This window comes from Mizuhopecten yessoensis, unplaced genomic scaffold (genome assembly GCF_002113885.1).
Source record: "Mizuhopecten yessoensis strain PY_sf001 unplaced genomic scaffold, ASM211388v2 scaffold3949, whole genome shotgun sequence".
Taxonomy (NCBI): Eukaryota; Metazoa; Mollusca; class Bivalvia; order Pectinida; family Pectinidae; genus Mizuhopecten; species Mizuhopecten yessoensis.
In genome coordinates, this window is record NW_018405300.1 from 741,391 (window position 1) to 765,405 (window position 24,015).

The 24,015-nt window shown below is 37.5% G+C and overlaps 1 protein-coding gene across 2 annotated transcripts in view; it reads right to left on the bottom strand.

Annotated features, from left to right (window-relative positions):
* Positions 1 to 24,015, bottom strand: part of LOC110448226 (short-chain dehydrogenase/reductase family 42E member 1-like) — a 187,503-nt gene that overhangs the window by 27,932 nt on the left and 135,556 nt on the right. For both annotated transcript variants that reach the window (XM_021494369.1, XM_021494370.1), the window contains one exon: positions 18,292 to 18,435. In XM_021494369.1, the coding sequence (XP_021350044.1) occupies positions 18,292 to 18,435 (144 nt within the window). The remainder of the gene's footprint in view (positions 1 to 18,291; positions 18,436 to 24,015) is intronic.

Sequence of the window (24,015 nt, forward strand, 5' to 3'; positions counted from 1 at the left end):
AGGATATGATGTGCTGACGGAGGATATGTTGTGGTGATGGAGGATATATTGTGCTGATGGAGGATATGTTGTGCTGATGGAGGATATGATGTGCTGATGGAGGATACGTAGATTTGAGGGAGAACATATGGTGCGTTAGGCAGGATTTTGAGCAAATGTTGATTAAGGATATGTTGTACTAATCGAGGGGCTGCCCCTGGTCAACACACTAAATGTACAAGGAGCAACAATACAAAATATGATGTTAAAGCTGACAGTACAAGTTAAAAACATTAAAATTGAGATGTTCTCCTGCATTAACTATACAATTTTGGGTTAGTGTAACCAAGGAAGTGGCTGACATTTTGTTTTACCCTTGCTTTGAAACAAGTATGGGTATCCCCTGGTATGTGCAATACGTGTTATAATGGTCATCATTCCTGACAATACTGATACAACTAAAATCAAAATAAATATTGGAAGTACTATAGAACTATAGAAATAGGACCAAAAGAAATAATCTGAACAGCGACACCATGGAAATTACTCTGGACACAGATAATTATAAAAGTATATCTATTCCAAATTTGTGTAAACTGCCCTGATCTATCCCTCTCTTCAGTAAGCTGCCCTGCTCTGTGCCTCATTTCAGTATACTGCCCTGCTTTATCCCTCTCTTCAGTATACTGCCCTGCTTTATCCTTTTCTTCAGTAAGCTGCCCTGCTCTATCCCTCTCTTCAGTAAGCTGCCCTGCTCTATCCCTCTCTCCAGAAAGCTGCCTTGCTCTATCCCTCTCTTCTGTAAGCTGCCCTGCTCTATCCCTCTCTTCAGTAAGCTGCCCTGCTCTATCCCTATCTTCAGTATACTGCCCTGCTCTATCCCTCTCTTCGGTAAACTGCCCTGCTCTACCCCTTTCTTCAGTTTACTGTCCTTCTATATCCCTCTCTTCAGAAAGCTGCCCTGCTCTACCCCTATCTTCAGTAAACTGCCCTGCTCTAGCCCTTTCTTCAGTTTACTGTCCTTCTATATCCCTCTCTTCAGTAAGCTGCCCTGCTCTATCCCTCTCTTCAGTAAGCTGCCCCACTCTACCCCTTTCTTCAGTATACTGCCCTGCTCTATCCCTCTCTTGATTATACTGCCCTGCTCTATCCCTTCTCTTCAGTATATTGCCCTGCTCTATCCCTCTCTTTAATAAACTGCCCAACTCTACCCTTTTCTTCAGTATACTACCCTGCTCTATCCCTTTCTTCAGTATACTGCCCTGCTCTACCCTTCTCTTCAGTATACTGCCCTGCTCTACCCCTCTCTTCAGTATACTGCCCTGATCTACCCCTCTCTTCAGTAAGCTGCCCTGCTCTATCCCTCTCTTCAGTATACTGCCCTGCTCTAACCCCTCTCTTCAGTAAGCTGCCCTGCTCTATCCCTCTCTTCAGCATACTGCCCTGCTCTTCCCCTCTCTTCAGTAAGCTGCCCTGCTCTATCCTGTTCAGTGAGGGTTCACTCTGTATGTCCTGTAGGCCAGTAGTGTCTGTACACAGGTCGACGACAGCCAGGAGCCAATGAGGCCTCTTCACCAGAGCAATGATCATTGTTCTCAGGGTCTCTCTCGTCAATGACAGATTGTGAACAAAAATGACAATTGGCAACCCCAGAAATATAGATGTCAAATTTTCAATTTGGTGAGGAAAGAGCTTTGTAATTGTATGGGGATTATGGGCTGCAGTGGTAGTAAGAAGTCAAGGGTGCTTCAGTGGCTGGAGGGAGTCTGGGGATGCTACAGAGTATGCTTCTTACAATGTTCCAGTAATCACCTTTATTGCCTTGTGTTTCTGTACAATTACAAACACTCTGTTTCTCATTGATTAGAAAATCAAGAATTAATAATACAACCACAAAATATTTGGGTTTTTTTATCACAAAAAAAATCAAATGGGAAATGAATATCAAAAACTTTCCGAAAGTACACTTAGCCTACGTTACGGAAATGGTGTTTCCTGATCTTACTTACAGGTCATGAATATGTACACCCAACATACATTTGGGGATCATGAATATATATATATATATCTTACACAGAAACAGTATGCTTGACCTTCCTACACACAGAAACAGTGTGTTTGACCTTCGAGCACTCAGAAACAGTGCGTTTGACATTCCTGCACTCAGAAACCTGCACACAGAAACAGTGTGTTTGACCTTCCTGCACACAGAAACAGTATGCTTGACCTTCCTCCACACAGAAACAGTGTGTTTGACCTTCCTGCACTCAGAAACAGTGTGTTTGACATTCCTGCACACAGAAACAGTGTGTTTGACCTTCCTGCACACAGAAACAGTGTGGTTGACATTTCTGCACTCAGAAACAGTGTGTTTGACCTTCCTGCACTCAGAAACAGTGTGTTTGACCTTCCTGCACACAGAAACCGTGTGTTTGACCTTCCTGCACACAGAAACAGTGTGCTTGACCTTCCTGCACTCAGAAACAGTGTGTTTGACCTTTCTGCACACAGAAACAGTATGTTTGACCTTCCTGCACACAGAAACAGTGTGTTTGACCTTCCTGCACACAGAAACAGTCTGTTTGACCTTCCTGCACTCAGAAACAGTGTGTTTGACATTCCTGCACTCAGAAACAGTGTGTTTGACCTTCCTGCACACAGAAACAGTGTTTGACATTCCTGCACACAAAAACAGTGTGTTTGACCTTCCTGCACTCAGAAACAGTGTGTTTGACCTTCTTGCACACATAAACAGTGTGTTTGATCTTCCTGCACTCAGAAACAGTGTATTTGACCTTCCTGCACACAGAAACAGTGTGTTTGACCTTACTGCACACAGAAACAGTGTGTTTGACCTTCCTGCATACAGAAACAGTGTGCTTGACCTTCCTGCACACAGAAACAGTCTGTTTGACCTTCCTGCACTTAGAAACAGTGTCTTTGACATTCCTGCACTCAGAAACAGTATGTTTGACCTTCCTACACACAGAAACAGTGTGTTTGGCCTTCCTACACACAGAAACAGTGTGTTTGCCCTTCCTGCACACAGAAACAGTGTCTTTGACCTTCCTGCACACAGAAACAGTCTGTTTGACCTCCCTGCACTTAGAAACAGTGTGTTTGACATTCCTTCATTCAGAAACAGTTTGTTTGACGTTCCTGCACTCAGAAACAGTGTGTTTGTCCTTCCTGCACACAGAAACAGTGTCTTTGACCTTCCTGCACACAGAAACAGTCTGTTTGACCTTCCTGCACTTAGAAACAGTGTCTTTGACATTCCTGCACTCAGAAACAGTGGGTTTGACCTTCCTGCACATAGAACCAGTGTGTTTGACCTTCCTGCACTCAGAAATAGTGTGTTTGACCTTCTTGCACACATAAACAGTGTGTTTGATCTTCCTGCACACAGAAACAGTGTGCTTGACCTTCTTGCACACATAAACAGTGTGTTTGATCTTCCTGCACTCAGAAACAGTGTTTGACCTTCCTACACATAAAGATAGTGTGTTTGACCTTTCTGCACACAGAAACAGTGTGTTTGAACTTCCTGCATACAGAAACAGTGTGCTTGACCTTCCTGCACACAGAAACAATGTGTTTGACCTTCCTGCACATAGAAACAGTGTGTTTGACCTTCCTTCATTCAGAAACAGTGTGTTTGACCTTCCTACACACAGAAACAGTGGTTGACCTTCCTACACATAAAGATAGTGTGTTTGACCTTTCTGCACACAGAAACAGTGTGTTTGACATTCCTTCATTCAGAAACAGTTTGTTTGACATTCCTGCACTCAGAAACAGTGTGCTTGACCTTCCTGCACTCAGAAACAGTGTGTTTGACCTTCCTGCACACAGAAACAGTGTGTTTGACCTTCCTGCACACAGAAACAGTGTGTTTGACCTTCCTGCACACAGAAACAGTGTGTTTGACATTCCTGCACTCAGAAACAGTGTGTTTGACATTCCTGCACACAGAAACAGTGTGTTTGACCTTCCTACACACAGAAACAGTGTGTTTGGCCTTCCTGCACACAGAAACAGTGTGTTTGACCTTCCTGCACACAGAAACAGTGTGTTTGACCTTCCTGCACTCAGAAACAGTGTGTTTGACATTCCTGCACTCAGAAACAGTGTGTTTGACATTCCTGCACACAGAAACAGTGTGTTTGACCTTCCTACACACAGAAACAGTGTGTTTGGCCTTCCTACACACAGAAACAGTGTGTTTGACCTTCCTGCACACAGAAACAGTGTGTTTGACCTTCCTGCACTCAGAAACAGTGTGTTTGACATTCCTGCACACAGAAACAGTATGCTTGGCCTTCCTTTAATGCAACATGGTCTGTAATTTACATTTAACACAGTAAGACATCGATGAACTTAACTACTGCTATTTAGAATTATGCTTGACCTTGACCTTATCTCAAAACTGACTTGCCATAAAAAGGCTACTGCCCTGTAGGGACCATTATACATAGCTGCCATCTAAGTGCCCAGGAACCCAAGATTGAATTAATTAACTAACTAAGCCAATTTATTCATAACAACAATTGTGGTAAAGATTTAATGTCAAGCGACATCTAGTGTCCAGCAATCTCCACAAGCGTCCAGTGAACTCCACATAGCGTCCAGTGACCTCTAGATTCACCCCAGATTTTGTCATATCAAGCTTCCGTATCTTAATGGACTTATTCAGTTAATATTTCAAACTATTTTTCTGAAATCACCACCGCAGAAAATGACAGGCTGATGTTCTATGACCATGAGATAACTTTATCCTTATGTGGAAAGATTTTCACCTTCAAAATAGAAACTAGTCCCCCATTTAAAGGTATATCGTGACTGCTGTTGTCTTGGATACCATATTTACGATATTTCTGACAGCTGTTGTGTTTAATATTATATTTACGACATTTCTGACGGCTCTTGATTTTGATAACACATTTTCTGATATTCAAACTATGTATTACTGGAAGTATAAAGTAAATGAAATTGTTTTGGACATTTTTACTTTCTGAAGCATGCAAAATGTCATGATGCCATAGACGTGTAATCAAACATGATGTTGCTATGCTGATCACACCGATACTTGACCCAGAGTCTGTCGCATAAACATGACAATCTGCCCACTCCCGCTATGACACGGTGAATACAAATGGTAGACAATTGTATGTTGTATGTTGTAAGATCTGTAATTTCATTACTAAGACATTTTATGTAGTAACACACACACATTCATGCTGTAGAGAATGGACAACTTTGAGATTTCTGAGAGACCACCATTATATCAGAAATGTGGCCAGATCAGGGCAGATTATAACGATACTCATACCACTGCCAAAAATTGTAACTCAAGACTGGAAACTGTTTTTTCCAGCATGACTACAACTTTGATAAATCATTCCTGGAAAGAAAACAACACATTGTCGGACTTTTATTAAAAAAAATATAAATGAACTGAACAAAAGATCAACAACAGTTTTTAATTTTGCTTTTAATCTTACAATTTTGTATCATAAAGTGGAAACATTTTTCTTGAAGATGAATGGAGGCTCAAAGGTAATGCAAGTCAAGGTATCTAAGGCAGTGTTAAGGTTTACAACTGTAAAAATGAAATAGGTATGATCTGATTGTGAACCCCAGGTTTATGTTTGTATTGTTCAGCTAATAATAATCAATATTCCTGATGATATTTCTATCAGCCTGATGACAATACCTCACCCACACTTTGATGGACACCTTGGCAGAACTGTTACACAGGAAACAGATTTATGACAATCTTTCAAACTAATCTGTGATAGAGACCTTGGAATTGTTGTAAACTTCCAGTCTGGCTGCCTAAGTTAACATTGCCAAGTGATGCTTGTCATCTGAAGCAATCTTTAACAGGTTTATTCAGATAGAAGGAAGAAAGCACAAGTAAAACTGTCAATGTAATATGGGTTGGTATTAAAATTTATGAGGAGAATTAGCATAAAATCATCATTATGCATGAATTAGGGATAATTTTATAACGTGTAACCATGACGAAGGAGATAACTGGAATCTGACACCATTTTCTACTCAACCTGTAACATGTACGTTGTCAATAAATACATGATGCTACATAAACATCAATCAACAATACATCATGTTAATACGTACATGTCAACAAAAATACCATCTTAATGAATACATGCCATAAACATCAATCAAAAATATATTCTATTTAGCATTTGTCAATAAGTACATGATGTCAATTAGTGCATATGATATCAAAAAATACATGATGTCAAAAAACACATTATGTATNTTAGTGCATGATGTCAAAAAATATATGATGTCACAAAACACATATGTAATAAGTAAATGATGTTAATAAGTACATGATGTCAATAAGTACATGATGTCAATAAGTACATGATGTCAAAAAACACATTATGTAATAAGTAAATGATGTTAATAAGTACATGATGTCAATAAGTACATGATGTCAAAAAACACATTATGTAATAAGTAAATGATGTCAATAGGTACATGATGTCAAAAAACACATAATGTCAATAAAAACATGATGTTAATAAGCAAAGCAAAGTATTGCAAGGCAATCAAGAGTCCCCCACTGGTAATGATTTCTATATTTAACAAACAGTACTTATGTCAGGAAGCAGAGGTCACAGTGAGGTCACAGTGAGGTCACAGTGAACTACTTCTTGCACTCTGCCATCCCAAGATGTCCTTGTACACCAAATCTGGTTAATCAAAAGTTAAGGTCAAAGGTCAAAACATAGGTCACAGTGAGGTCATAGTGACCAACTTCTTTTACTCCGCACTAGTACTCCACTATCCAATGATGTTCTTGTACACTGAATCTGGTTACTCCAGGTGAAATAGTATAGAAGATATGTCCTGGAAAAGCTTCTTTGAGGGAAGGACGTGCGGAGAGAGTGCAAACCTATAGCCCCCTCTGGAACTGATGGGGGACAATATAATAAGTGATGTCAATTAAAAACATGATGTCAATAAGAACATGACTGTACTTAAACATCAATATAAAAATTAAACGACCAATATCATACATTTCAATAAATATATGATGTCAATAAATACAAATCAATAACATATGTCAATCAATATATGAATAGGCATAAACATCAATCAAAATCACACAATTGTATAAGTCAAAAAATGTAAGAAATTTACTGAAAGGGTTATTTTCCATCACGAGCTTGGCATAAGAGAACCAAAATGCCAAAACAGTTTCATTAAAGCATTAAGAAATAACTAAACTAGAAAATACAACGGAGGCCTCCATGTTGTACATTAATGATACCATATAAAGGTGATGGATTGTGAACAAAAATAATAAACACAGCGATAAGACAGCGGCATTTTGTTGCCCGCATGTTGCGTGCACCCATCTTATCCTCATTTTAAACAAATCTCATCAATATATTTCATTTTTAAATCTAAATTCTTGATAATTTTAGCATCATTAGTCATGCCCGTAGCGAATCCTTACCCCTCCCCTCAAGGTTCGGTCCACCATGACAAAGGCAATGACAATGATAAATAAAACTGTTCTGTCACAATGGTGGTGGAATTTGAAAATATAATGAAATTTTGTCCCCAGTGCAAAATTACAATGTTTCAACTGAAACTTTAATTTTCTTTGTGTCAAAACCTGAAGAAAATGAAGTATCAAAGTTATTGCCTGATAGGGGTAAGTCGTTTAGCTGGGACAAAGCTACCATTAGTACACCTTCCCCCTCCAGTAACGATTACAACCTTCACCATTCAGTAACATTTTATGACTTTTTGACATTTTGAAGTTGGATTTTGATTTTACTGAATCGTACCTGCATTTGGTGAGTTGGGGGTTGTGAGGGTGAAGACATTTTATCAATTTTACTTGATATCACTGTCATTCATTGAACAAACTTGATAAAAATTCCCGAAGCAATCTACATGATGACCCAAGACCCACTGTTTATTCATCAGAAGTCATTTTAAGTTTTTCACACATTCAATTGACCCCCCTGTGACACTGAAAAATAGTAAATGTTAAGTTAATTCATTTGAATGAATTCATCACAGCATGCGATTCACCAAATACCATGAGCCTAGGCCTTTTGGTTATTCAGACTGTTTAAAAAATGTTCTAAAACATTTGACACCTATCATCTTGAAAGTAGGTCAAGGTCATCTATTTAAACAAGTTGGATAGCTCTTCAGTCAGCATGATACAGGCCAAATATCATTGGCTGCATTGGCTGAGTCCCAAACCAAGGCCCACCTCGACATGTTTATTACAGCAGGTCATGGCATTAAACTTACACCTATCAACAAACTAGAGTTCCAACCCCTGAGATATCACACCGACCATAGTTGGTATAAAATCAGCTTCTTTCCTGTGTTATCTTTATTGGCTTCGGGAGCTAGGAACATGGGAAAAGGATAATTTAGTTATTGAACCACAGTGTCAGATATGTGTTACCAATATAATAAAATGTCCTATCCATTTACCTTCAAGTAATTGTTATGGAGGAGATTGACATTTTGACATGCTATGGAGAGACTTTTTACTTTACCAACAGACAGGTCACCAAAGAACAACTGATATGTATAGGACTTGCATCTTTGAAAGAAATCTACTGATATGATATGTGACATGTTTAGCCATTATCAGCACATGACATGTTCAGCCCTTNTTTTTTTTTTTTTTTTTTTTTTTTTTTTTGTTGGGGGGGGGGGGAGGTCTGGAGCAATATAATTTACACTTTTGGTTTATAAAATTTGCCATGGATGTTTGTTGCTTAATTTTATTGAAATATGAGTAGTAGTTTTTTTGAAGAAGTTGGAAATGTGAATTGTTTACAGCTGACCGACAATGACAAGGATTCACTTTTTGTATTGTCTGATCAACCTTTTCAAAACATTGAACCAAGCTGTAACTATTTCTTACCAAAAATATTGAAAAAGTAGTTCTTGTTAGTTCGGAAATTTCTGTAATCCCAACAGAGTCACAAAGATTGACTCTAAAAACACAGTTAAAAATCACTTACTTTTGTAATGAAAAATAAGTGTTTTTCGCTGTTTTCTATACAACAAGTTACGTCCCCATCCACAGGACCAAATAGTGAGACAGAGGGGCATGAATTCACAATTTTTATGAAAACTCAAACTCATAGGCCTCAATAAATCATGCTTACAATTTTTGTCCTAGTGCTTTCGGTAATTAAGATACCTAAAAGCATTATTCTATGTAAACTATACTATTTGAAACCCTCCCTTGAGAGAATGGTGACCTGGGAGCAATGAAATTAACATGTAGCTTTTGATAAAGCATCATCAGACAGTTCATCCATTTAGACCTTTTAACAATTGGATTTTTTGCGACTAGCAACAGAACTTTTAGAAATTTTAGCAACATTTAAAACATTGCCAACAGTCTTGAGCTGGAGTGCTGAAGGAAATCAGAAACCAATCTTGATACCATTGAACTGCTATCCTAGGATATTATTCTACTGATTATAAATTATTATATTTCCAAAAGAGTTTAAGGCCTTTCCATCGGTTTAGAGCCCTAAAACATCTTAGTTTGATATTTTGAATTTAAGCCAAATTTCTCCCTTTGGACCCTACCAATTGAGTGCCAGGAGTGGCTCAGGATCAAAGTTTGTGTACCTTCGAACACATATGATGATTTTGATGTTGTACAGAATATATACTATAGTAAACTTTATCTCCCCCAGGTGGACAAATGATAACTTTGGGGTAATGAAATTGACGATATAATAAAAAGGGGTAATGCAATTACGATTTAGTTGAAGCACTGTACGGACCGACCAATTCTTTTAAAGTAAATAATTCTTGTTTTCCTACTTTGGGTTCCATCCCACAGGCCTCTGGTGTCTATGATGAGTACTTTCATTAACCATTAGCAAAAGATGCTTGCAGCAAAGTTTTATTGAAATCTGTGCAGTGTTTTTTGAGGAATCGAATATTGGAATATCCTACAAATTGTAAAAGTCACAGAGCTTTAATTAGGTGACCTAATCTCAATACCACTGTATTAAATTTTACATACAGAGTTCGTAATCCTGGTTGAGTTAATTCTTGACTTTACAGAATATTCCTTTTTAAGGTCATTCTTACTATTCTGATTTAAGTTCTTTATTGGAGTTCTAAGAGTTATTCTATTATAGTTCATTCTTGTTGTAATTCATTCTTTGGCCCCGAGGGTGATCCTGTCGAAATTCATTCTTTTAGTTCCAAGGTATCTTCCTGTTAAATTTCATTTTTGGTTTCCCTAGAGTAAGTTACTATCAAGTACATTCTCGGAGTTCCAGGACTAATCCTGTTGGGTTAAGTTCATTGTGACACTCAAGTTATATCCAACATAATGTGGGGAAAATATTCGTTCTTTAAAATCACATATAATTGTCAAATCTGCAGCCCTTAGGGACCTAACACTTATTTGATAGAGTATAGTAAGTGTGGATTTGTACTGGGGTTAGTTTTATATAACCGTTAAAAGTGCTCTAAAATCTGGGGGGAATTAGTGATAAGAACTCCGGAATGATCCGGATTCCGTGATAAATCACCAAAATTTATCATACTATTGATTGTACGCCAAATTTAGTTGGGAAACAAATCTCAATTCAACAGCTGTCTGCTTAATATTCAAGTTGAAACTACCGTGGAAAGGGGCGCCAGTATTGTAATTCTGAGTCCACACCAGTTAAACGGAGCCGTGCAGCCATTCCTTGTGCTGTATATCTGCTGCGGCAGTCAAGAGCTCCGAGAACTGTGTTGTTAAATACTTTAATGGCTTGGTCGGAATATCTATTTATCAAGGCAAACACATCTATATTCATTTAAATCCTGGAACAATGAGCAAACCATGTCAAGGCTCTCAAGATTATCCTCATTTTCTATCAGGCTTTTTTTGACACAAAATTGTCACTACCAAATGATAAAGACACTTTTTATGTAAGTTTTAAGTGCAAGCAGTTTACTAATGAATCAAATATTATTGATATTTCAAAATGTTAAAAATAACAAGAGGCCCAGGGGCCTTCCTGCTGAGTACCAAACAGGTTTATCAAAGGAGTACAAGAAACAAAGTTGCAAGAAGAACTACATATAAATCTGTTTTGGTGTGATAGACACCAAGAAAATGAGTTTCCATGTTATGTCCCAATTTTCTTCTATTTCCCCTATTGGGCCTCACATGCACCTTTTTATATAAATTAAACAAATGGAGTTTTTTCCACCTAAGCATGCTTCAGACACATCTTCCATTTATAAATATTCAATTCCCTTTGGTCAAAGATTCTCTAGAACAAGTTTGGTTAAAATCCCTTCAACGGTACAAAAGGAGAAGGATCTTTAATGTTTTCCTCTATTGTCCCTAATGGGCCCCACCCATCTGGTCCAAAGAAGGGGGCCCAACCACCTCAGTTTATACAAAATTGATTCTTTTGTCCCTAATCATGCTTCAGACTGCATTTGGTTTAAATCACTTCACTTGTATAGTAGGACAAAAAAATTCCTCTATTTCCCCTATTGGACCCCGCCCCTCTGCCCTCAGAGGGGCCACACCCTCTGTTTATACAAACTTGAGTCTCCTTTGTCCAAAGATGATCTAGGACAAATTTGTTCAAAATCCTTCTATTGGTTGAGAATAAGAAGATTTTTAAAGATTTAGCTATTTGGCCCCGTCGCTCTGCCCCCCAGAGGGGCCACACCCTCCGTTTATACAAACTTGAGGCTCCTTTGTCCAAAGATGCTCTAGAACAAATTTGGTCAAAATCGTTCTATTGGTTGAGAAGAAGAAGACTTTTAAAGATTTACCTATTTTCCCCCTATTTGGCTCTGCCCATCTGCCCCCAGGGGGACCATACCCTCCGTTTATACAAAACTGAGAACCTTTGGCCAATGATGCTTTGCACCAATTTCGGTCAAAATCCCTTCATCGGTACAAAAGGAGAAGGCTCTTTAATGTTTTCCTCTATTTCCCCTAATGGGCCCCACCCATCTGCCCAAAAGAAGGGGGCCCACACACCTCAGTTTATACAAAATTGATTTTTTTGTCCCTAATCATGCTTCAGACTGCATTTGGTTTAAATCCCTTCACTTGTATAGTAGGAGAAAAAAAATCCTCTATTTCCCCTATTGGGCCCCGCCCCCCAGAGGGGCCACACCCTCCGTTTATACAAACTTGAGTCTACTTTGTCCAAAGATGCTCTAGGACAAATTTGGTCAAAATCCTTCCATTGGTTTAGAAGAAGAAGATTTTTAAAGATTTACCTATTTTCCCCCTATTTGGCTCTGCCCATCTGCCCCCAGGGGGACCATACCCTCCGTTTATACAAAACTGAGAACCCTTTGGCCAATTATGCTCCAGACCAAATTTGGTCAAAATCCTCTGAGCTGTTAAGGACTAGTAGCGTTTTAAAGGAAAAAGTTGACGGACGAGGGACGCTGCGCCATGGGATAAGCTCACCTGGCCCTTGACTATTCGGGCCAGGTGAGCTAAAAAAACATTCAACTTTGTTTTCTTTCAAAAGTTTTCTGCTTTACCACTTGCTGACAGTGCATCTCTGATTTGGTCACCGTATCTTGATCAAATTATCACCTCTCTGATTTGGTCACCGTACCATGATCAAATGATCACATCTCTGATTTGGTCACCGTACCATGATCAAATGATCACATCTCTGACTTGGTCACCGTACCTTGATAAAATTATCACATCTCTGACTTGGTCACCGTACCTTGATCAAATTATCAGATCTCTGATTTGATCATCGTATATTTTGTACCTTGATCAAATTAACACATCTCTGATTTGGTCACCGTACCTTGATCAAATGATCACATCTCCGATTTGGTCACCATACCTTCATCAAACGATCACAATGCCTTCTTCACTCGAGCTCGGCAACATATTTGTCATTTCAAAACTGGTCGGAATCTGTCGATAATCTAAACATTCATCACAATCCACCATTAACTTCAAGAATGTATGAAAAAGTTTGGCATTAATGACATGCGTCAAAATGCTTTTCCCTCTTTCTACGACATGATTTGTTTTAATTAATCATACCTGTCGTAAATTTCGTTTTTTCCCTGGTCTATTTTTTTATGCAATGAATCCTTGTACAGGAAATAATAAACAGGAATTTGTCAAATATTTCTAACTTCTTTTTTTGCTTTCCGTATTTCAATCGGTTGAAGACATTTTGTGTGTTAGATTTTAAAGAATGCTATTACACACGTTGACAAACCACATGTTAATATCATGCGATATTCTGTTCCATCGTTCATACACTTGCTAATGAAAGTGTCACATGTATGCAAATTATTGTATTTCATCATCACTCATCTCCATGGCGATGACACATCCTTGGAGTCATCATATTTCTTTTCGTCCCTCCTTAAATTCTAAAGTTCAACACAAGATATTAATCACACCGACTTCCATATTGGTTAAGCTCCTTGTACTTTCCTGCGTCAAATGAAAGAGTCAGCGTGTCAGTTGTGAAATTAGATAGATATGCGACACAATTGGCTCAGAAATCTGGCGTCACTTGCAACTTCGGGTAGAGTGGCTGGACAGCCAGCACTTATTGACATGCAAGGTTTCTCAAACATGTTAATTCATAATAAACCTGTATGATTTTTTGCTGTCTATGAAATCATTTCTGAGATAAAAATGTAGAAATGAATTCAATTTTCAAATCAAAATGATGAATTCAAAATATGAAATGCATGACAAATGTAAATTCTGATGAAATTTGTTGATTACAAGGAAATTTGGAAAAAGTAATTGTTGAATATTCATGTTCTAGATAAAACCTGAATCAAGAAAATCTTACTTAACACCATGCTGACAAACTCAAAAGCCAGTGACCCAGTGTTTGAAGATGACAAGCTACATACAAATTAGAAGTATGCCTCTGACGAGAGAATGTGGACAATCAGATAGGTCTGGTATAGCATTGTCTGTTCAGACAAAGGGATACTAATGTGGACGACATGGCCTAGCATGTGTCACTATGTATGGTACAATCCTCAACAGATTACTACTATACATTCTCATCAAAACCAATTTCTTCTGCAAGTCATCCATTTTTTTATTGAATCTACTATACTCAAGACAAAATGAAAAAGAAGGAAATGCAGAAGTAAAAAAATATGAAAAGAAAACATTACAGAATAGAATGAAAATTACCTAGGTAATGACATTTGACACACACACACACACACACTCTGGATCTATGGGGTAACTCTATTTTTTAGTTGCGAGTAGACTGTCAGTAAGCTAGAGAACGAGTTGCCAGTAAACTTGAGTGTTTTTTACAGTAAACTAGATAGAAATAATAATTTGAGGTTCTTATATAAACATGACAGTAAGCTAGATGATGTGTTTCAAAGTAAGCTAGCAGGGAGCCATAGATTATAGTTTACAGTAAGTAAGGGAGCTGAGTATTGACACTGGGAACATTAAACAATAAGTAAGGGTGGATATTACCAGTGAACATGAGACCAGAATTATGACAGTGAGATACTGACTGATACTGAGCTAGAGGCTAGATTTGATAGCTTAGGGTGACCTTGAGGTTGGATTATAGATAGTGAATTGGTGGTTAGATCTGATAAGCCAATTAATGGAATTAATATTGAACTAGATGCTTGATTTGTTAAGCTGATAGATGGAATTGATAATGATCAATCACTTACATTTGATAGTTAGAGGTTAAATTTAATAGTGAACTGCAGTTTTGAATGTTAAGTATACTGTAGGTCAAGTTTGCTTGTAAGTCAGAACTAGATATTAGATTTGATGAGCTAATAAATGAAATTGATAATGAGCAATCCCTTACATTTGATCTTTAGAGGTTAAATTTAATAGTGAACTACAGTTTTGAATGTTAAGTATACTGTAGGTCAAGTTTGCTTGTAAGTCAGAGCTAGATATTAGATTTGATGAGCTAATAAATGGATTTGATAATGAGCAATCACTTACATTTGATAGTTAGAGGGTAAATTTAATAGTGAACTACAGTTTTGAATGTTAACTAGAACACTGACAGGTCAGTAAGGGCCCCGTCTTCTGGCAATATATCCCCCATATTCATCAAGAAGCAATCTGCCCATATAGCTGAGCTTGACGTTTGACATTTGGACTCGCAAGGAAGCAAAATATACATTTTACATGTACTATGATGTGAGTCTTGTTTCCTTCCACCTCCATATTTGCTGGGCTAACAGAAATGTAAATACCGGTGCAATACTCATTTGTTAGCTTTGATTTGTTTTATTTCACCTTATATACCTCCTACATCAAGAGCCAGGGTCAAAGTCAGAGATCCACTTTGTCTTTGACCTTTGGACCCAAATGACCTTGACCATTAACCTAGTGACCCTGAACTTTGGTCAGTTGACTTATTCTTTAATTCCGACCAACTTTGCTTCTAGATATCATAACAAAATGTTCATCAGTGAAAAATACAAAACTTGACCTTGACCTTTTGGACCCCGTAACCTGGACCTAAGGTCAGTTGACTCTGTGTTAAGTTCTGAACAACATTGCTTCATAATGTCATAACAAAATGTTCATCAAGGAAATGTTACAAAATTTAACCTTGACCTTTGACCCAATGACCTTGACCTTTGGTCAGTTGACTCCTTGTTTAATTCTGATCAACTTTGCTTCATAATGTCATAACAAAATGTTCATCAGTGAAAAGATGCAAATTTGACCTTGACCTTTGAATCTAACGACCTTGACCTTTGACCTCGACTTTTTACCTCAGTGTGTCTCTTTGTTTGATTCCGAACAACTTTGCTTCATAATGTCATAGCGAAATGTTCACCAGTGAAAAGCTACAAAATTTGACCTTGACCCCTGACCCGATGACCTTGACCTTTGAACCTAATGACCTTGACCTTTGACCTTGATTTTTAAACCTTAATGTGTATTTTTGTGAACTGAACATCTTGACCAAGTTTCATGTTCATCGGTCAATAAATACCAAAGTTATCAGCCAGGAACAGAATTTGTGGACGGACAGACAGATAGACAGACAGACAGACAGACAGAGTGATTACTATAGGGCACCCGTATCTCCGAATTAAGTATACTGTAGGTCAAGTTTGCTTGTAAGTCAGAGCTAGATATTAGATTTGATAAGCTAATAAATGAAATTGATAGTGAGCTAGACAATATATTTGATGAATTTAGCAATGCCTATGATAGTAAATAAGAAGACAGGGAGATTTAATAGTGCACTAGATGTTAGATTGGATTAGCTTGGGATGGTGATAGTAAGCTGTATGTTGGATTTGATAGTGAACTAGAGATTAGATTTGACAGTGAACTAGAAGTTAGTTTTGATTGAGGTATAGAAGGTTGGTATAACTTAAAGTGAGCTAGTTTGACCTATGTTTGGTATCCGTTGATGTAAATTCTGTTTCCCTATTTGATGGATGTATATTCAGAGGTTATGAAGTTCACCAAGCCTTAGAGTCTGACAAGGAACACTGATCACTGGAGTGCCCTGGATCTATATATATTATGTGTCAATAAATGGTGTGGAATATTAGATACTAATCATCACATGTTTGAGTAGGCTGGCATGTCATCATACAGATATTATATTACATCTAACTGAGAGAGAGTTTCATCCAATCATTTGACTTAATTTCTGTAAAGAAAATAGGATGTAGAGATTTGAAGTAAAAGTACAATATGTTCGTGATGTACGTAGGATGAGCGCTAACAAAATAAAATGCACATGATTTGATCTCTAATCCCCTAACTTACTTAATTGGCTGTAAAAAAGCAAGTAGAACTGTATATTCAATAAGAGGAGTTTTTCTTATAATTAAATCAATCTAAATTGCATCAGAATTCTACGATTCTGCCTAGGTAAAAGAGCATTATAGTCTGGCATGCAATCGCTGACGTTTCGCCAGAATTTTTGTCACGAAAAGAGATAAATTTTCAAGGATGATTACATTAAATAAATGCTATCAGTACATCTGGGAGCAGCCAGGACATAAAGCATTCTCTGATTAATACCGTATTACCCTGGCAGGTTAAACACCAATGCCTAAAGGACAAAAAAAATGGATGAAATTCAGCTACTCGGCATATTCAGGAGTGGAAACAAAGAAACGAAACACATGTGTTAGTACAGAATGTAATACTATATAGATGTTCCTTCTATACAGGTAACAACACATAGTCCTCTAACAGAAATGATAAACAACACTTTGTCGATTGAACAATTGACATATCGGAGAATTTTTTTATCACCTTTTCTCAGTCATAAGGTAACTTAAGAGCAATGTCATTATTTCATTTACTATTGTAGATGTCACTATAATCAGTTTTTTTTTTATTGTCGCTAGGCAGGTCACCTGATTTTATACCTAGTTTGCTAAAACATGAAGAACTTGCTGATACATTCCTATTGGTGTTGTTAAAGTCCCTATTGGTGTTGTTATAGTCCCTATTGGTGTTGTCATAGTCCCTATTGGTGTTGTTAAAGTCCCTATTGGTATTGTTATAGTCCCTATTGGTGATGTCATAGTCCCTATTGGTGTTGTTATAGTCCCTATTGGTGTTGTTATAGTCCCTATTGGTCTTGTTATAATCCCTATTGGTGATGTCATTGTCCCTATTGGTGATGTTATAGTCCCTATTGGTGATGTCATAGTCCCTATTGGTGTTGTTATAATCCCTATTGGTGATGCCATAGTCCCTATTGGTGTTGTTATAATCCCTATTGGTGATGTCATAGTCCCTATTAGTGTTGTCATAGTCCCTATTGGTGATGTCATAGTCCCTATTGGTGTTGTTATAATCCCTATTGGTGATGTCATAGTCCCTATTGATGTTGTCATAGTCCCTATTAGTGTTGTCATAGTCCCTATTGGTGATGTCATATTCCCTATTGGTGTTGTTATATTCCCTATTGGTGTTGTCATAGTCCCTATTGGTGTTGTCATAGTCCCTATTGCTGTTGTCATGGGATTTCTTGAACTTCAATGAACCTTCTACTAAGAGGACATTAGATATCATTCTCCCCTGTATTGGAAACACATGGTTGTCAAAAGTTTCAAGATGGCCACTGGGAGCCATATTGAATTTGAACTCCAACTCCAACTCCAAATCAAAGTTGTGTTGATACTTTTGTATAAGAAGGAAATAATCGTAGGAACTCAGTCATCCTGCTACAGACTATGGAGAGTCTGCTAGCTCTGTACAAGCTTATATTTCAATGAAATATTTCTGGAAAGAAATTTCTTACATACCACAATGCGAGGGATGTGTCGCTGGTCCTCAGGACCATACACTCCGGCTAAACGTAACGCACATGTCCTCAAACCTTCCCGTCCATCTGTCCTCAGGACCGCCTGTTCGGCCACACTTTTGGTTCGTGAATAGTGATCAGGATGCTGGCAATAAATAAAAGTAAGTATAGTCGGTAACAAATTTACAAAAAGATCAGGGACTCACATGATTGTCACAAACTTGAATAACATTTCTTCCCTTTGACTAATGATAAACGTTCAAAATTTAAAAAAAATTGTGAACCTTTTAGAATTATTACTTGATTCTTGCTGTGTGAAAATTGAAAATGTCATCATTTGGCTTTCAAGGAAATTGAACTCAGAGGAAAGCAATTCAATAGAACTTTTGCAGTGCCATGAATACTGCCTTCAAGGACAGATGTCATGTGTCCTCAAAAAAACAGCTAGTGCACTTTTATAAGGTATTAAATGGCAGGCACGACAATCAACCTGCCCACAGCCCACTAATAGTATACAGTGAATTCTGCATGAGACAATTAAACAATGGAATAAAATTAATCTCAATGAAGGTTTCATATCCCGATTTATTTTCAACACATGAATTTCCTCATCATTGGCGCTCAAGCTTTCCTCTCAAAGGAGACATCAAACGGGAGGCTAATCAAAGCCTTCCACCTATGATCAGTTCTAGTGCATGAAGGCATATCATTAAGTAGGTATAAACCTGGACCTTAAGTGTTTGAAATCTGTTGTGTTGGTAACATGGGTTTATCTCTCAGCATCAGACTGTCAACAATGTGGTGGACTTTCATACTGGGTCGTTTAAAATTTTTCATTATATGTCAGTCATTCTTGATAAAAACATCCTATTTTCCTGTTTATAGATACGTTGTAAATGAAATAAGAATATAAAGAGTGATATCTCTGTAGTAAACTCCATTCCAATACAGAGATGTTGTATATTTGAGACGTAATTGAGGACAAGGAAACGTTTTGCATACTTCATATTCCAATGCTGATATAATGAAGAAAAGTTTATTACAAGAATTTGAGAATGCATACTTATCAAGATGTCTGATTTACAATCAGGAGAACTAGCTCATTTCTGGGAAGGTTACTGGGGTCATTATCACTGCTAATTTGATTAAACAGGAAGTACACTCGCTTCATATCTTAACTTGAATCTTCAATTTGACCATTTTTACAGTTGAGTGATTAGCATGCGATCTAGATCTGTCATCAACTTGTATGAATCACCTGTTTTCTCTTGAATAATTAATTTGACAATTGATCACGAACAGAGCAAAGACAATAGGAAATTATCCACATGTCTGAGTTCTGAGTAATTGTTAGATTCTGTATTACAAAATATTTGTTAAAGTACCTTTTTTCACAGGCTAGCTACTGAACGATTTTCCCCATTAGTGTATAAATTTCCAAAATTAAGGTTTAATGTGCTCAAAAAAGACAGGGTGTAAACCATCATTTTGAGTCCTAATGTATACATAACTTTTTCCTGGATTTCAGTACCTTTTTTTCTACTACAAACTTTGGATAAAACTTGTGTAAATTTTGAATTCTACATAATTAACATAGTTTTGTATATTGTATATCAAATCAATACATCATTTTATTAACTTGATATTACTTAACACAAAAAACTAGTGTACATCAGATCTGATCAACTTATTGTTTAGGTAAACTGACTTTTCAGGTGTATATCAGATTTGACTAAAACCTTTTTAGACAGGATGAGTTCTATAGTATACGGAAGATGTGATCAAGTTCTTGACATTGGTATCAGAACAAGGTTTTAGATGAAGCTGATTGGTATCAGAACAAGGTTCTAGATGAAGCTGATTGGTATCAGAACAAGGTTCTAGATTAAATTCATATTGCTATCAGAGCAAGCAAGATTCCAGGTGAAAATGATCTTAGTTTCTGGGAAAGATTCAAGGAAAAGCTGACATAAGTATCAGGAAAATATTCCAAATGAAATTGACATTGGTGTCAGAACAATGTTCCAGGTACAACTGACCATAGTATCAAGGAAAGGTTCTAGGTGAAGCTGACGGGGTCTCACATCAAATACACAAAGGGATCACTTACGTCTCATAATACATCTTACAGGAGATAGAACCTGTTTAAGTGATATTGATGGGAAGTGGTTCCCCCCGGCCTCACCACTTGTTCCTACAGAATTGTAGGTATTACTTAGCTCTATCATTATGTACAGGTCACAGTGAGCTATGTGTCAAACAATGCTTACTTTGCATGTCTTTGTCAATTCCTGCCCGATCCTAATTATACAGTATATACCGAGACAAGAAAGTTGAACAAATCTGTGTGTCGGTAAACTTCCCTAACCACTGTTATCTAGACTGTGCGTACTGCTATAGTACTCTTTAATCTTATGTTTATCCAGACGCTAACTATGTCAACTCACGAAATAGCACCATTTCGGTTAACGCCTTAAAATGAAAGTTCAAAAAACTAAAAGACTAAAAAACACTTTATAGATTACATGTGGACAGGTGACTAAATGTCTTAGAGATATTACACTGATTAAGCAGGGAAAATTTGGAAAAGGACCATCATCTACATTATCTTTATACAAAAACTCAGACCAATATTTCAATTAAAGGAATGTTTTTCTTTTCCTTAAGAAGTCTCTGCATTTACTTAAAACTTTTATTTTCAGAAAAAAATTATACATTTGTGATTGTTAAAAAAATCTAGAAATTGGAAAATGTATGCTTAATTTCCATTGGGAACAGGGCCTTTATTCAGCCATTGAGACACTATTGCAAAAGCCCTGTTGCTCTATGACCAGATGACTTAATATTTCTAAACATTTTCTTCAGGTTGGTAAGTATGGATTATGAAAAGTCCTTTTTATACAACCAATCACTTTTTTTTTTAGAGTCTTTGAGCCCCCTTGTCTCGATTTAGAACTGGCCCACTGCAGCGTATCCAGATGTCTTCTTTTATCTGCCGCTTGAACAGATTGCTCTCTCTGTCCAAGGGGGCTCAAAGACTCTCGCATAACTACGACCAAGTATTAAACAAAGCGTAGCTGAATCGAGTCATTTCGGTACATATATAACAACTATTGTATATATGCTTACAGCGAAGCCAAATCAACATCTATTTTTGTGGACACCTTGTACACATTTTACACCTTTGTGTGCATATGCTTCACTGTCATTTGTCTGATGAAGGTGACAGTGAACATATCGTACTAGTCATCGATACGTCACATAGATAATTGTATTGGTTGTGTAAAAAGAGCTTTTCATGATCAGATGACTTAATGACTTTCTACTGATTATATACTGTATATCATGAAATGTTCGTGTGTACTTTTTTTTTGTGGTTTAGAGCTTTCGTGGGTAAAAACTTTCGTGGTTAGCCTGTACTCAAATACATCGAAATATATCCACCATTCCATGAATCATTTGTCCAATACCAGTCCAGAACACATTTGTGGTATGTTTTAAAATGACAAAGAGTCACACTAACCATGCTTCTCNAGCAGGGAAAATTTGGAAAAGGACCATCATCTACATTATCTTTATAAAAAAACTCACACAGGTAAAGTAAACATAACTGCGGTGGGAGTGTTGACATCATGTTATGAAAAAAAATTGTCACTAACCTGTTCTCGCGACGCCCCATAGGCCTACTGTTTCACTTGATTGGTCACATTCTTAATTTGATAACACATGTCCATTTATGTAAAAGCATACCTTTATTTTAAATGAAGTGTTCAATTATCTAAAGTATTTGTTTGTGAATCGCTTTGTAAATATCACTCAGAAATGTGAAATCGGTATATAAACTAAAATAGGAACACAGTCTGATGAAATCCGGAATTGTTAATTTGCTGCGAAAATACTTACAGTTTTTTATACACATACAAGTTTATGCACAACAAACCTTTCATGTTATACAGTATGGACAAGTGGTTTAAGAATGCAAAAGGGTTGGTTTTAAAAAAGCGTTGAGGTAAGGGGTTCCACTGTACCAGTCACAATCGCAAAGAAGAGTTTGACTTCACAGCTGTGCTTCTTATTTCATTTTGATACTAAGCATTACAATTTCTGGGTAGAAAAATCGGCAGTAAGTAGGAATGGCAGTCGATACTGACGGGTCCCAAGTCCATTGAAATCACAACCTTTTCTTTCTCTCTGTCAAATGTTTGCACAGTTTGCTATTTAAATGACCTCAACTTATACTACTTAAGTTTATTCTACTTAAAAAGTAGTAATTATTTACAAAATTTTTACACTGTCCTATCAATTTATAGAAAAAAATCACTAAAGCAATTCACATAAATACATCCGAAACTACAGTATTTGTAAAGATAAAAGAGAAAAATATTCAAACTAAACATCAACAGTTAACTTGGGAATAGTATCAAGCTTAGAAGTTGTTTTTGAGAGATTGGTTTTCAAAGACTCCTTAACACAGCTAATGATCCACATGTCCAGAGGGAGGTACGGAGGCTGTTCAATAATTCTGTTGCTGATTTGTTAAAACATCAGTTTCCGTACCTGACGATGCCAGTTTTCCGAGCAGTCAGTAAGGCGCCAGACTGTGACCCGAGTAGTCTTGTTCGAACATAAGGTAACACAAGTTCCTTGAAGATTATTCAATACACACAAATAAGGATGGTTTTCTTCTGGTAGCAAGTGCATGGACATCTTGGTAGATGTTAAGTGGTCTCTGTTGTGTATGAATAACAAAACGGGAAGTTGCGTTTTTTACTGTCTGGATTTGTTGCAATAGTGTTGTAATGATTCTATAAAGTATTACGTTCCTGTGGAAAGGCACTAAAATGGTAACCCCTTTTTCTTATTCTGGTCACCATCTAACTGTCACAGATATCAGGACAGTGAAATAAAACAGACCACCCCTTCCTGATAACACAAAGTGGTCTCTCAGGTACATGTAGGTATATGTAGGTATATGAGCTTGAGGTTTTTGAAGTAAAACCAATTTTCATGATGTAATACTTACCATAACTTTAGTATGCATATACAATACCTACACCCATCTTTGTAGCCCAAAAACAAAAGATTCAAATATCCCTACCTCCCTACCGTGACGTAACCTCTATCTCGATGACAGAGCCACGGAGTGATCTCCCTTCCTCAAACCCCCTTTTATGGAGCCTAAAGGCAGCCAGGATGAGGAGGCAAGGGGAGGAATACAGGGTGGGACTCCATAAAGTTATGGTAAGTATTACATCATGAAAATTGGTTTTACTTCAAAAACCTCAATTTCATTTCAGTAATAATTACCATAACTTTAGTATGCGAATTCGTCTTACCGTAGTGGAGGCTTCGAATCCAGGCAGACCAGGCTGACGGAACAAACTCGAGACATGCTCAAGGTAGGGAAAAGGTTCAAGGAACCCCCCTAATAAAGCCCCGAAAGTAATTAAAAAATGGAAAACCTCCCCGTGAAACGAGCAGGTGTACCACCGTGGTGCCTGATAGCATACTATTTAAAATCACTGAATTACTGTGGAGGAACAGCCACAGACTGTGCAACCACCACCGGTCCAAGGGAATACAATCCATCAGAATGAGAGGCCAAGGACCGGAGATAAAAATCCGTGAAGGTAGTCTGTCCGCGCCAGAAAGCTGCGGACATGACCTCCTGAAAGGGGGACCCATTGAGGAGGGCCCATGACGCAGCAAGGGCCCTGATCTCATG